This window comes from Poeciliopsis prolifica, unplaced genomic scaffold (assembly GCF_027474105.1).
Source record: "Poeciliopsis prolifica strain line A6 unplaced genomic scaffold, Auburn_PproV2 SCAFFOLD015, whole genome shotgun sequence".
Classification (NCBI taxonomy): Eukaryota; Metazoa; Chordata; class Actinopteri; order Cyprinodontiformes; family Poeciliidae; genus Poeciliopsis; species Poeciliopsis prolifica.
Genome location: NW_026562390.1, coordinates 6689029 through 6704831, shown reverse-complemented (window position 1 = coordinate 6704831; position 15803 = coordinate 6689029). Strand labels below are relative to the sequence as shown.

The window sequence follows — 15803 nt, the reverse complement described above, 5'->3', positions numbered from 1 at the left end:
GTCTGGTTTGGAAGTGTGATAAAGAGCTATCAGTGATTTTTAGGGGGTAAATTTAGATCCGTTAAAATCTTTACCTTTATTTGCAAATTTAAAAAAGGAAATTACAATCCTTTTCTTGTTTTCTAAACTAAGTGCAGGTAAGAAATATTGTGTCCAGTGTCTAGAGGCCATAAGGGTGATACAATCTCCTCATTTGATTTTTGAGTGAATTTTAGTTTATCTGGTTGGACAAACACTCTGGTTGTAATGTGAAAAACTGAATATAAATGTTATCCCTTATTCTAAAAAAGCCTTTTATTTTTCTCAAGATTCTCTACAGAATTGAATAAATAAAGTCCAAGAACTCAAACCTTTTTTTCTATGCTCTGTTTTCATTTTTTGCAGACTTATTGAGTCTTGGAAAATGAAAGTCAATTTCCTTACTTCCAGACTTTACCCCGCATAACATATCCGTCACCAAAAAAGAAGAAAATAAGATTGTAATGGATAAAAATAAGAAATATTTCAATTATGCTGCTATGGGATTTGCAAGTACATCCCAGAAAAGCCTGTAAAAGTCATTCAAGATGTACCAGAAAACATCAGAGATTGGATCAGAATTGAGCTTGGCTGATTCTTAACTAACAAAAAATGAAGGAAAAGAAAAGATGCTGCCAACCTGACAAACATGAACGGCAGAGCCAATAAAGAGCAAATAGTAAATTGCACATTTCTCTTTACTGACTGACAATAAAATTTGTTATATTTTATTGTTTGATACTTTGTTACAAACTAAGCTTCTCACAGAATGAATCAGAAAACACAGCTGAAATCAGGTAGATGTAGTTCTTGCAGCAGATGTTTTAACACCTTAATTTACCTTTCAAGGTCCATAAATTTTGTCAAATTTAAATAAAAACAAGCTTAAGTTTATGAAAGGCAACTCCTACAAGGACAAATAACATCTTGAAAAGCTGTGCCTAATTAGAATGCTCTCCTCACGACAACCTTCTCAGACAGCTGTGCTCTGCAAGGTCGCTGGCAATGTTTCGACCTTTGCGGCTTTGAAACGAGCCAAAGTATCTGCTCATCTATCCAAACTGAGGACATCCATTTGCTCTGTTCAGCAGCAATGCCAGGTATTAGCAAGTGGAGAAGCAGGCTCACGGGTTGACTCTCAAAACTTTGGTTTCATACCTGGGAGCAGTATGCCTGACGCCAGACACTCCATGACTCGACGCAGTGCTTCTCCTGCTCCAAGAGGTCTGTTGCAAGTGGCGATGGCCTTCTCGCATATGAGCTCTAACGGCTGCAAGGACGAATGCATGCAAATGAAAATGTGTCAAAGAACAAAGAAAACCGGAAGACGTCCAGGGTGAGATAAATCAATCTTCTACAAAACGTGCCAAAATGTTCCAGCCGATTTAGATTTTTTTTTTTTTTTTTGCTCTGACTTTAGATATAAACAAGCCAATTTTCCACCTCTCCTTTTGGATAGGGCTTGTTCTGTTGCCCATCAAAAAAAAAAAAAAAAAAAAAAAATTCCATATTTATTTCAAAACAAGGTTTTCTGGCCTTTATCTGCAGTAGATCAATCAGAAAACAAGTCGAAACAGGAGGAGGAGGAACGATATGCAGAAAAATACAAATATTTACTTGGGACTTTTTGCTCCGACAAAATTAAACTGAACATCAAACAAATATTTTTCTATATGTTTCTTTACTGGAAAATAAAAATACACTTTAATGTATATTTTACATATTTACCAGACTGAAAGTGAAACTGTTAATTTCTCAGCATCATTTAATTAAATATCTAAGGTTTCTATCATGTAGGGAAATTAAAGAGCTACTTGTTTTATCAAGGCTGTAAGAATAAAGAAAAAATACAACTGGCAAAATATACAATGCTAAAAATAAAAATACACATTACAAACGGTAATAAATATGTAATAATTTTGAATTCTTGACCTAAGTTATCATTGCAACTTGTAATTTTTTTACTCATGTCCTTGGCTTGCAATAGGGATATTCCTTTTTTATTTATTTATTTATTTTATGGCTAAAAAAATGTCATCACAGTCCTTGTCAACACATTTTTTGATTTGCAGATAAAATTAAATACAATCCCATCCATCATGGGTTAATAGATTGACATTAAAGACAAGGCACAGAAATTCACAGAAAAAAACATCATATCAATCTTTATCTTTTGGAAAAGTTGGACAAGTTTGACAAATAGCCAATAAAAATACAATGTTCCTGAGTCTTAGTGAAAGATGGAACAATTAGTTTAGTTACATTTTTTAAAAGTAATTTGATTTCTCAAGTTAACAAAGGATGAAGTTATCCAACTAAAACTAAATTTCATCTAAGTTAAACCTGTGACATATTTAAAATGTTGAGTATGAATGTTTAAGAACAATAAAAAAATCCCTCTGTTCAACAAAGCAGAGCACCGCCTCCTCAATTCATGCAATTAACGCTCTGAGATGAAGAGTAAAAAGACTCACCCATCCTTTGAGAGGTTCCCAAATGGGGTGTCTATTGCACATGTCTCTTAGTATCCTGAGAACGATAACACAGGACTTAAGTCCGTTCACTCGAGCCTGAGAATTTGTAGGAAGAAGAGGGAAAAATGGAGGAAGGCATGACAGCGGGGAAAAAATAAAATAAAATCAGAGTGGGGAAAAGAGGGAACAAATTTTGCATGAGGGCAGAGATAATTTTGCAGACAAACATCGCAGGATACAAATAATTGTAACTGCTTGTGCAATTCTGCATATACTGAGCTAAAATTTGTTTCTGTTTTAACGACGGTTTGATCCGTGTCATTATGCCAACTTTTCCGCTTTTAGAGTCAGTAAGGTGAGTTGGAGGATAGATGGGGAACGGTATGGGAGAAAAATATAAAAGGAAGCTCTGACATACTGTACAAATCAGGCAGGTTCACACAATAGCCAAAAAGAAACAAAAACAAGTATAAAGTATTGCTTTTGTAGCCTTACGATTTTTCTGTACGAACACCCTTTTTCAGCTAACGTGTGCCAGGAAGTATTTGACAATATATACAAGACAAACAGACTTTAACTTAAATGTAAATCTTGATTTGTTATGACAAAGATTTAAATTTGTGCTAATAAAGTGTAGATGCCTCCTTCTATTAAACTGAGTGACAATAGCAAGCACATAAAAGTGAGCAGGCAGTAAGTATGTCCTCTCTGGGTGAATCGTCAGGCTACAATAAGCATCGGGCACGAAGACAGGAAGTGAGTGGGTGCCGACCTGAAACCATTTGGCGTGTCGCAGCGCTGCCAGGGCCAACAGACATCTGTGTCTATCCAGCACCTCCCCCTCCTCCTCAGCCTCCACTGTGTGCGCAGCAGCACCCAACACTGCCACGAAACAACAACAACCCGATATAGAGAACGTAAAACACACACACATCATGGCTGAGTGTGTGTGTTTGAAGGTTGCATGTGTGTGAATGTACCCAGACATGCTTGAAAGAGTGCATGAAAGTGCATACACACACACGTGCATGGACATTTTTTTTTTTTTTTTTTTGTACAAACAGGGTGCCTTTCATGCCATAAAGTTGAACTCTCCTTGTAGAAAGAGCTCCTTCTGTGGACAGTTCTTGGATCTGTGTGAAAGACCTTCAAGGGACCAACTCAGGATTTTTGAAGTGAGATTATAGTCAGTGAATATTTTACCTGAAGTGATTAACTATCATGGGATCTTTCAGTATAAATCCAGAAAGGACGATGCCGGCTGAAACTAACGGCTGGTCTGAGCTGGGCAGCTCTGGACGCTTATGTTGAAGTTTTGTAAATCAGAAGTTCTATCAGTTTAGCTTTTTCTTCAGGCAGCTACTTAAGTTAGTCTGAAACCAAAATCTGTAACTTTTGTGTTTGGAATTATGGTTACTTTTAGATCAATTAGACATTGATCTAATGGATTAAGAACACCCTGAAAGCCATGGTGGAGTTTGTTTTTTTGTTTGCCAAATGTCCGCTGTGATCACCGGAGGGCTTTTACAATAACATGTTGACCATTTTTTTTAACTTGCAAATAATTTAGACGTAAATTTTGCTTTGCTCCCTAAGTTGTTAGAAATATCTAGTTATTATTTTGTCTATAATTTGCTAGAAATAACATATTTTTTTGAAACAAGTTGGAAGCGCGTTCGAAATGAATCCACGTGTTGCCACTCACAGCTTTTTTGGGAATATTTTTGTTTTGGAGATTAGAACGCAAAGTGACCAATTACCATCTAATAAATGTCCAAACACAAAGACTTAAAGCTATGCACAAATACTATTTCATAAATCTCTATTTTTACTTTTGTTTTATTGTAGGAGAAGCCCTCTACTGGAGGATCTACTACCAACAATTTTACCATTAAAACCCATACAAACCCAATCTTGGTCTTGCTCAGAGTAGCCGTTAGCTTCTAGCTGTTTAGCTCACTAACCAGAACAACATTCTTCATAATGCTGCGAAAGGTAAGGTAAGATTATTTACTACTTCAATTCTTTTCACAGAGAAAGATCCAGAACTATCCCTTTAAAGGGCATTTCTTTAAAATAATTTAGAGAACTGTTCTGCCTTTTTAAATTTAGTTCAATCAAATGATGTGGATGTTTGAGCATAAAAATGTTCATTATTTTATGCTCATAATGTTTTTAATAAATGATAAAAAAGGAGCTCAATCATTGTCACAGAAAAAGAAGCAACTTTGCGGGAGGGAGAGCTCCCTACAGACATACACCAAAACAAATACCCAAAGAGATTTGATTTACCCTGTAGTCGGCACTGTAGAGGTTTAGTCGCCTCATTGTGCCCAGCAAAGTAAATCAATGTCTCCTTCATGTATTTACAAGGAATTTTGATCCGGTCTGCATCAGGCAGGAGTCAAAATAAGAGCTTGTGTTTGTTTTTATTGTTACATTACTTCAGGTGCACTTGATTTTGCAGCTTTGGACAAAAGAAAAATGTGGCCAAACAGAGACCCCTCCAGCCAAACAGAAAATCAAGCGCTCCTAAAGTAGAGCTGAAAACAAAAAAAAAAAAGAAAAAAAAAGAGAGAAATAAATCTAAGGTTGTTTGAACTGATTTGAGACGAGCACAATACAGGAGGGATCAAGGCAGGGTTTGGTCGGAGCAGCGTCGCCGGTAGAAGGCAAGCATTCTTCTGTACCATAATACTTTTATATGGGTGCGTTTGATTCATGCTACCTTGCACACCGGGCTTGAGCTTCTACAGAATTTTGCAACATATTTGTGAAGGCACACTGAATCAAACACAGCTGTGTATGAGTGATTGAGGTTACATGGATGGCTTATTGTGGAAGTAAAAAAAAAAAAAGAAAAAAATCCTCATTGAGAAGGGTCTGTAAATATTTCCCCAGCTCTTAAAGAATATTTTTTTACCCCTCACTGGACTGGAACATTCAAATAGATCCAATGCAAAGCAGCATCAGAACATCTTTGACATTTTCCCTGAAATGCAGTTTAGCTCTTCTTCTGTTTAAAGCAGACAGTATGCATCTTGAGGTCTGTCAGATTGGTCCCAGCTGCAAGTGGGACCCTTCTGCCACGGCTGGTGGATCATTATAATCTTTCTGCTGAAGCTTGTCCTCCCACAGTTCCTGCAAACTCTCTGTTGGCTGCGACCTCTTTCATCATTATCACCCACAGTGTTTCTGAAGTCCTCAGTCTCATTAAAAAACAATAATAAAATTCTTCCCTTCCCTGTTGCGTCCCAGCTAATTTTCTGTCCCTCCTACCTCTGTGATCGTGCTGAGCGACTGACCACCAAGACTGCACAAAAAGATGTAAGTGTGCACACAGCAGTTATTTTCAACCAAATATTAATGAACAACGCAGCTATAAGAGGTGCACGTCAATAAATTTGACTGCTGAAATATTAATTTCTTCCAGTAGTTCCATTCAAAAAAGGTAAACGGATATAAATGCGTTTCCAAAAGTGTTTATTTTCGTTAATTGTGATGCTTAAGATTGACAATAAATGAAAAACCGATAAAGCAAAGTTTTTAGAGCATAAATTCCAGCCCACTGTGAGCATAAACTCTTGATCGGGAATTTTTTTGCATGAATTATTGCATCAATGTGGCATGGGACTCAGGCAATCAGCCGGTGGCCTTTAGGTCGCCCGCATTGTTGGATCTGATGTCTGTTCTTCCTCTTGACAACACTTCAGAGATTCACTGTGGGGTTTGGATCAGGCTAATTTGCTGGCCAATCAAGCACAGTGATATCATGATCAATGAGCCAGGTGTTGCTACTTCTAGAGGTGGGCAGGTGTTACGTTCTGCTGGAAAATTAAATCAGCAACTTCAATGGCTTGTCAGCAGACGAGAGCATGGAGTGGTCTACGATCTTCTGGCAGAGGGATGTACGAACGTAGTAGACCAACAGCAGCAGATGACATGAAACTCACAATCATCACAGACTGTGGAAACGTCATACTGGATGTCAAGCAACAAAGATTCTCTGACTTGATTTTCAAATAAAATGCTAAATGTTTTTTCATCTGAAAATAAAAGACTAAATAAAAGACACTAAACCCCAGCCATGTTCTTTTTCTCCTTAGCTCATGTAAGAGGCTTCTGATGATACCGCTGGTTTCTTCCACTTAATTTTCCCTCGTTATGCTTGCATACAGAACTTTGAACAGCTAGTTTCTTCAGCAATGATCTCTTATGGCTTACTCTCTTGTTGAAGTCAGCAGGTGATGATGTAGTTGTATTATTTGCTCATTTGTTTAGTTGAATGTAATGTGATTTTCAGAAATTTTGATTTCAGGGTTTATACCAGCTATAAACTATCATAATCAGAAGCAACGTAATCTCTGTGAAATGTATACATATCACTTTTTGAATCCCACAACGAAAAACATGAACATTTTTACTACCTGAGATGCACCTTCATTACTTTAAATTTATAAAAGTGCATCAGCTTGATATATTACATTATGGATATATTATTATTTCTATACATCATGAAAACAGCATGAAAATAACATCTACACTTGACGGTTATAGTTTCACTTATGTTCCATGTGATCATCATCCCTGAATATGTCTTTTTTATATATAGCTTTAACCATGAACACAACTTAATAATGGGAGAAAATATTAGGACCAGTCATCTTAAAATATGCTCTTTATAAATCTAAGAGATTAGATCCAGTAAGACGGGCATGTTTATTTATCAGCTGCAAAATATGACGTGTGTTTGTGTGTGTGTGGGGGAAATGTGAGCTGTTCTCTCCATCTTGTTGAGACCTGGGAATGATGTACAACTAACCTTCGCGCTATCTCTCATCCCTCTGTGAGAGCCGAATGTCTTGTTGGACAGCAGCCACGCGATGGATGGGCGAGCTTGATGCTGCTGCTTCTGGGTTATTGATTTCACTCGCCTGCTGGCCTTGCTTTCCCCAGCTAACCAAGACTAATTATAACCAGCCTCTGCTAGCCATGAAAACAAGTCGTTGGAGAACCAAACACAAGATGAGTCCTCAGAGAGATAACTCAAGACATGCCTTCTGAACTTCAATTCAACCTTAATCTGTTTGTAATATATATTTTTTTAAAGTTTGGTGTTTCTCCCTCAGGACTCCGCTGCCGACTTATTTCTTTTTCCACGCTTGAAGTTTTGCTTTAAAACTCAGTCGAGAGCGACATGCATGAACGTACTGCATGTACACCAGGCAGTACGGTCAGACTTGCTTGGAAAAGCAAGTCAAAGGTCAGCACACAAGACAACTGTGTGCTGACACTAAACAGACAGAGCGCTGGGGTAACGTTTTCTCATGACAGAGGACAGTTGGAGAGGTCTGAAACTAGAACTTGCAACATCTCAGTGTTTTCTGAAGTTGTGGGCAAATTAATATGATTAATATGCTGACATTTACTTTGCAAACCTATTGACCTTGCAAAATAACAAGGTCAATGAGAAAGTGGTAAGCTTATGTAAACAACTCCCCAAACACTTATGGATGTTTTTTTTAATCTAAAGTGTGCTTGTCCTATTATAACAGTTTAGATTGACAGTTTTATATTTTGCTGTTTTGACTGGGACCATGCAATTTGTGGTTTCTCACATTTTTGATCACATTTTTTGCGTCATGTTCTTGAGTGCAACACTATTGTTTAAATTACTCAAAACAATAATAATCTATTTTTTATTTTAATAAATCAATAATTTAAAACCTCTGTGTTCAGATTTAAGTAATCACTACAAAAATGTGTTTACAATGATGATTTTTATGAACACTTTTGCAGTTTTACATGCTCACCTCACTCCTGCCTGTTCCTGTCTTGTCTTGTGTCATCATCAGTTAATGAGTTCAAAACTCTTGTTTAAGAACAAAAACAATCAGGTTCCACAAGACGCATATTTAACACAGAAAAAAATTGTCTGAGTACGGAAGACGGTCCTAGCAAATAATAAAAATGAATACCTTCCCAATTCAGGGTTCGTACCTTCACCATTTTCCTGTTCCTGCTCCTCCTCTACAACCTCTGCCTCTGCTTCCACCAGCTCCGCCACCTCTTCTCCATCCTCCCCATTCTCCAGCTCCTCTTCCTCCCCTTGCCCTTCCTCCTCTTCTTCTTCCTCTTCCTCCTCCTCGAGGTCTTCATCTTCCCTCATGGCGGGTGAGGTGAGAGTGATCTTCAGCTTAAGCTTTGGATCTGTTGTAGTTTGTACCAGGATGGCGGCTTCAGGCAAAGAGCTTGAGACCTCGTACTTCTCCTCCGTCAGCTTCTGCGGTGGGTTAGCAGACAAAAACAAATGGTTGGGGGCCAAGGGCACAAGGTGAATAGAAGCTGACGCAAAATGTATCCGACTCGGCTAAAGCTTACAGATGATGCTTGTGATAAAATAAACAAAACGAAAAGTACAACAGGAAAGAAACACAGACTTTCCAACTTTGTCACAGATTTGTAACTGCAAACATCAGTGCATCTCATTTGCCCACCGTTGGCCAGACCAGCACAAAGCAGTGCATTATCTGGAAGGCTTTTTAACCTTGCAGAGGAAAAGCATCGACAATGAACGATGCTATCACAGCACCATGTTTCATCAACGTATAGTGAAATGCAGTGTTAGTTTTCCTACATAGTTTTCCTACATGCTTGTTTTGCTAAAAAGTTGATTGGTCTCCATGAGACTGTTTGTTTATATTTTGTGGGGAAAAAAACCTGCTAAGATTAAATCACAGCAGGTGAACTTTGGAAAGAAACTGTGCTAGATTTTATTTAGAGAATAAATAAAGGGTGAACCACGTATCACTTTCCTTCTGTTTCACAGCTATGCGGTACCACTATGTGTTGATCTATGAGAGTGGTAACCAGCAGGTTTAGTCCTCAAGGATTAATGTTCTGCATGCTTCTTTAAGATTTCAATAATCCAACTCAGCTGATTTGAACACTTGAATAAGGTCTGGTACTGAACCAGAAAAATTTCCGAAACATAAAGGACTTGAGGGCTAACTTTCATATACTACTATTCCATTTAAGAAAATTACAATAGAGTAGACTGACATTCGTGATTGTGACGTCACATACTTATAATATTTTAAATATCAGGTGGAAAATCACCAAAAACATCAGTAATACCAAAGGGATTAGGTTCATGTTTACATCATGGAGTTAAAGCAAACTTTCAGTTTTCATCGTAAATCTTTCTGTGAGTAAAACAAGTGTTTCTTTCTGAGTGGATCTGTCAAAGTGAGCAATGACTCACAAGTGGCCGTTTGGCTCTGAGGTTTAAATCAAAATCTCAGATATGAGACTTTTTGCGAATTTCCACACACCCACAGGAGAGAAAAATGACTTGTTCCACTCAGGAGATAATAGTGAACTTAGTAGGCAAAGTTTATTTATACATAGCCCTGTTGAAAACGAAGAGTTTTTCCATATGTCTTATAGACAAATGCTAATGAATGACACCATATACTTGCAAACAGGACCTTTGCTGATTGTTAAGTTTAATCATACAATAATAATTAAGTTAAAGCACTATTTGCATTGTGTATAATTTGTGAGTTTTTTAAACTATACTTCCTATTCCATTTTTAAAAGAAGACATTCTTTGAAAAGGCAGAAAGCATTTTTAAAAAATAAGAGCTTTGCTGTGCTTGTTTGTTGTGGCCCTGTGTGAGTTAATCCCTGGATAATTGTCAGGAGCTTCACTTCAGAGCCATGACTTGTTAATGAGGAAATGTGACACATGGACATGACACCTCTCAACTTCACACTTGACGATATTGCTGCGTCGTGCCTACTTATGCTCACACCAACACCCACAGAGCTTTTCTGCTCGCAGCACAGCGAACGCTGGCAAACAGAGACAGAAAAGTACAAAAAATAATACAATTCTGGAAGCCTGTTCAGTTTGCTTGAATTCTTCCAGTAAGAAATGCCTTACAAAATCCTTTACTGTCTTTCATTCACATTCGAAAGGAGAATTAAATTAAATTCTAACGTGTGCATGTCAAAAGAAAATTTTGGACCAGCTGTGGGAAAGAAAATACCAGCGACAGCAGTACTGGCACGCTCGCTTGTGTGTATGAAAGGGTCAGAGTGCGTCTCTAACCTGAATCTGTGTGGGTAAATTGTGACAGACAGTGTCCAGCAGTGTCTGTGTGGGTTTGTCTCTGCACATCAGCACCAGCTCCAGGTCCATGTCGCCTTTGATCAGGAGTCCTTTGGCCACCAGACCAACCCTCATCACTCCACAGAGCATGCCACCACCGCCAGACTCTCTGCTTTACAAACAAACGTAAAAACAATCATCTACTGCAAATTGAAACACAACATAATCTTCAATTAGAGTAACGTAAACAGGTCTTTCTTTCATAAAAATCAAAGCTTTGCCTCAGGTTGTAAAAGTCCATAATACTAAATATATATTCTGCAGAAAGTCATTATTTTTTGCTGTCTGACAATTAAAAACCATACTCTTTGTAAACAGCTTTGTTCAAACAATGTGTCAAACCTTGTTTGCTTGACATAATAATCAGCTTACAGACAGCCTGATTAAATTATTAAAATACAGTGCTGGAGTTAATACAATAAAATCAGATCAGACAGAGCAATTCAGCAATGTAATGAGAACTAGCGAACCATTTCTAAAGAAACGATTCATGAAGATATTCAACCATGAAGACTCTGCCTGACAAGACACTGAAAAGCTGTAGAGTTATTTCCCTTTGCTGAAAAACAGAGTCCAGGAGCATTTAAAGAAAGTTTCTTAAAATATAACTATATGGGGGCCACTGATGATGTTGCAGGTGGCACACCAAAATCAAAAGACATGAAAGAATATTAATGATTTTGCAATACAGGTATATCATAATAGGGAACATCTAGAGATGAAAATGTTAGTCAGCATCTTTTTTTTTTTAAATTACTGACAAAAACAGTTTCTGTGGTTAAAAAAACTAATAATAAATCTTAGTTGTACAATAGGTGTATTTTTGGTTCACCTGCATCCCTCATTGGATTCCTCGGCTTCTTCTCTGGGCTCCTCACCAGGATCGTCCTCCTCTGTGCTGTCTGCTGGTTGGCTGTCGAAGTCGTTGTTAGGGGCGTCGCCGCTGCTCTGATCCATCCAGTCGGCGACCTGTTTGAGCGCGCACTCGACGGTGGACACCAGCGTCTGAACGGCTTCCAGCTCCTGCGAGGAGGGGTAGATGGTGGAGTGCTTCGCCATGACATGGCGGTCATCGTTGCTGAAGGAACGGAAGGACCTCTGAGAATGAAGACAAACAACTTCCTTAGTCATTCAGATAGGAAAGAAATAGAAAGAAAACTAGATAAAATGGAAACCTGTTTGAGGACATTTTTTTTCTTTCATTACAAAGAAAACAGCTAACTTTTTTCAATGCAGTATTAGAAATACATTAATGTGAATTCAATATATTTTTTAAAATAAACATTTTATTTCCTAAAATGCTTTAATATAGCATTTGTTTAGTGATTTTGAACCACGTAAAGTTAAAACTACAAACCAGATGAGTTTCAGGTAAATCATATTGACAGACAAAGGTGTTTTCATATTTCGTAAAGTTTTACCTTACATACTGCTCTGAATATGTTGCTTTTTCAGAAATTGGTCTTTTTTTGAGTCTGTATACTGTAGTGAACGATTAATCGATTACTAAATTAATTGCCGATTATTTCAATAATCAATTCATCACGATTAATCCAATTACTCCAATTAATTGTTTCAACCTTACGGTTAAGGATGAAAACTGCAGGAGCATTTCTTGTTGCTGACACAGCATACAGTGTATCTTTTCTATGAATAGGAAACCTGTGAGAGCTCACCAACCCAGAGACATAAGCACAAACAGCCATTAGAAATCAATCCTACCCCATACTCACACCCTGTCCGTTCTTTCCTAATTCAATCAGACATTTTGGCCTTGGGAATTCATGTCAGCTCCTCAATCTTTCTGATTTGCTCCTTCCTACTCTTCAGGAAGTATATGAAAGGAACGCACTGAAGGAGGAACCAGGTGCGAAACATCAAATGAGGGTTTCTCAGGGGAGAGTTAATGACAGAAAAAAGAGGGAGCTTGCCATGGGAGCAGAGGAGGAGGAGAACGGATAACACCAGGAACGGGAAATGGGAACAGTGCAGAGTCTTTATAAATGGATCGGAACAAAAATGGTTGTGAAGTAGGAGGCACAAAGATGAAAGTTAAAGTAAAGAGATCAATAAAGTAGAGCGGCAGGTGCAACAGTGTATTTAGTTTTATGCATATTGCAGTAAATAGCATCCAGACAGAACTCTGGATCTACATGTGGGTTTACATAAACACACTGTGGTAAACGTTGGCCTGTTTTCATCCCTTCTGCCTTCAAAGCTTCGCGCCATACAGAAAATATATTTAATAAAAACACTGGTGATGAGTCCATTGATTGATACAATGCAGACACAGTTATGACAAATTTCGATGTCAAATGTTTTTATGTTAACCAAAAAGTTCATTTCTTCCAGTAAATAAGATAATAAAAGATAATAAAATAATGTAAAACGAGACCCAATTTAAAAACAAAAAGTTTTCAGTCACATTTTATTATAAATGTCATGTCAGATATTATTCAAACCTTTCTCAATAATTAACTTTTTTTTTTTAATTGGCTTTAGAGCAAGCAAATTATTCTTATAGTTGCCGTTTTCACTGGTAGTTGAAAGATTTATCTTTATCTCTCCAAGTCTATGAGGCTGGATGACCTCTTCGCCTTAATCTTTCCAGAAAGGGACTGATAATATGCAACTGAATAATAGTAACTATTAAATAATTGAAAGAAAACCCATTTAGTTAAGGGTTGCAATTCCAGCACATTTTATATGCACTATAAAAAACCATTTCAGGCAACAAATGTGCTTCATTTAACCTGACAAAAGCAGATTTTTATATCTGCTCATTAGAAAAAGACAATATTCAGTGGATACAAAACTACTCTCGTTGATAAAGGAACACATACGATAACACAGCTTGTCTGCGGTAAGAATTTTAAAAAGAAAAACAAACATATTCCAAAAATAATAACTACAATGCAATACAAAAGTCTCCACCGCAGGAGTATCACCAGAATCAGTCTGGTAATCGTTCACAACTTTTATCTTTCACAAGAGCATTTTTGTGCTTTCAGAAACTCATACCGGTAAAATCAATATACATTTTCAGGTGAACTCAAATTTTATTTGTTTGGTTTTCATTGAATACACAACAAAACACGCAAGGAGTTGCAAAATTTTTAATCTGCACACAAATAAGTATTGTTCTTTCTGTTTTGATTCTCTTTGTCTATTTGTTTTTGTCGTCTACAATAGAAATAAAATCCGAATTTTCAGAGATGAATTTTCCTTTTAAATAGTAGACAAAGCCAATATTCCTGCTAAGTGTGCGGTGCACAGTTAAGTGTGAGGATGGCGCTCCTACCAAGCTGCAGAGTAGACCTGCTTATCTCAAAGCCCCACATTTCCCTTTATTCTCTCCAACACACACATGAACTCAAAAGAGACCAACACATCAGTGCTCACAAGCAACACACACACACAAAGAGGAGAGATGACCTTTTCAAAGTGGTGGAGCCTGAGGGCTATTATCAATCTACTTAAAATCCAAGGACCACCTCTGCGCGCTTTCACACACTAAATGGTGAATTCTCGAAGATGAACATAAAGCTTTCTTTATAAATCCTAAAACTAAAGCGTCACCCTGAGATCTACATTCCTAAATGGCGGCAGCTCCTCTGGACTTAATAATCACGTCTACATGCCCACAACATAAGGACATGCACACACAGAAAAACCACACACACTCCACACTGATCCTAATTGAAATGGTGACACTCTCTTTCACTGAAGTGACTGAGATAAAGCCATTAAACAGCGTGGAGAACAAGCGCAGCACAATAATTGCAGCCTCACAGCCTGTGTGGTTCAGGATGTAGAGTGTTGTTGGAAACATTTGAGAGAGTTCGCATAAAGGCTCAATTCAGATTCTTCGAAACTATGCAGCCTTTAATGGGAGAGACACGAGGTGAATTGAGACACCATTAAGATATCCTGTTGTTAAAATGTATGACATGAGTTTTAAGTAGTGTCCTATTTAATCATCTTGGTGGGGCAACAATTTTTTTTATGAAGAAATAAGTTAAGAAATATCAAAACGGTTCTCATTTATGAATTTATTTTACAATGACATTTCTCAGGAGTAACTCATCAATCTGAGCGCTCTTCCAACATTTTCCTACCACACTGGGTTTATCCTATTCTTGTGTGTCTTGTCAAAGCTGTGTTTAACAGAGCGGTCGTAGCAGATTTTATGAGCTGTGGCTAATGGGAGCTTCTGCAACCATAAACCAAACTGAGAGGAGGGAGGGTGCCAGCAAATCTATGTATGTAAAGCTGCGTTCCTTGACTGCGGGGGGCCGTTGTTGGCCAGCTGTTGTGATGACCACGTAAATCAACACAGTTAAGTGGAACTCGCTGACAAGAATCGACCCTGCGAGCCAGCGTCTGTAGAGATAACACTGCTGACATTGGGACGAGGAAGCGTCGATGTGATGGGCCTTGAAACATAGACTCAGAGGTTATTCTAAGCACACTTAAAGACAGAAGTTACCTGTACAGCATATTCTCTTTCAAACGGGTGAATGGAAGGAAACAAATCAAGCATGAAAGATAAATCAGAGGTTATAATTCAGTCTGCCTGTGACAACCTCAAGAGTCAGAATGAAATTGCACTCAATTGAGCACATCAACTTGAAGCTGAACAGAGGACGTAACAATTGACAGTTGCATCACTTCAAAAATAATTTTCTTCTACAAGCAGCTCCGTTTGAACCCTCAAAAACCCCAAACGGTCATTTTTGATGATTTAAAATAAAATTAGATGTAGATTTACATGGGTGAGCATCATTTACTTTGGGGTGAATAATCAAAATTAAATGCACTAAAATTCAAACACTCCCACCCAAATCTATGTTTTTGACTTGTTCTTGTCTCCTTAACTTTAAGCCCTACAGTTTTTTTAGATGTTGAGCTTGAAGCTGGTCTTCTTTACCTCCTGGAAGACCCGTCGATATATTTAAGTAAATTGTGGTAGGCCGGTCACTCCGTTTTATGTTTTCTCCATTTGTAGATAATGATTTACTGGACACGTTCATCTTTAAAAATTGATACTTTAACTGTTCCTTGACTGACAGATTTCGATTACTGTTTGTTGTTTGTTTATGAATTTATTTAACGCAAGCTGTAATGTGTTTGTT

The 15803-nt window shown here is 37.7% G+C and overlaps 1 protein-coding gene across 8 annotated transcripts in view; it reads right to left on the bottom strand.

Annotated features, from left to right (window-relative positions):
* strbp (spermatid perinuclear RNA binding protein) overlaps positions 1-15803 on the bottom strand; it is an 81598-nt gene that overhangs the window by 19127 nt on the left and 46668 nt on the right. For 7 of the 8 annotated variants that reach the window (XM_055040306.1, XM_055040309.1, XM_055040304.1 and 4 more), the window contains 6 exons: positions 11501-11766; positions 10609-10780; positions 8493-8775; positions 3265-3374; positions 2493-2588; positions 1177-1288 (listed from right to left, as the gene is read on the bottom strand). In XM_055040306.1, the coding sequence (XP_054896281.1) occupies positions 1177-1288; positions 2493-2588; positions 3265-3374; positions 8493-8775; positions 10609-10780; positions 11501-11766 (1039 nt within the window). The remainder of the gene's footprint in view (positions 1-1176; positions 1289-2492; positions 2589-3264; positions 3375-8492; positions 8776-10608; positions 10781-11500; positions 11767-15803) is intronic. The other variant, XM_055040310.1, reaches the window with a different exon arrangement.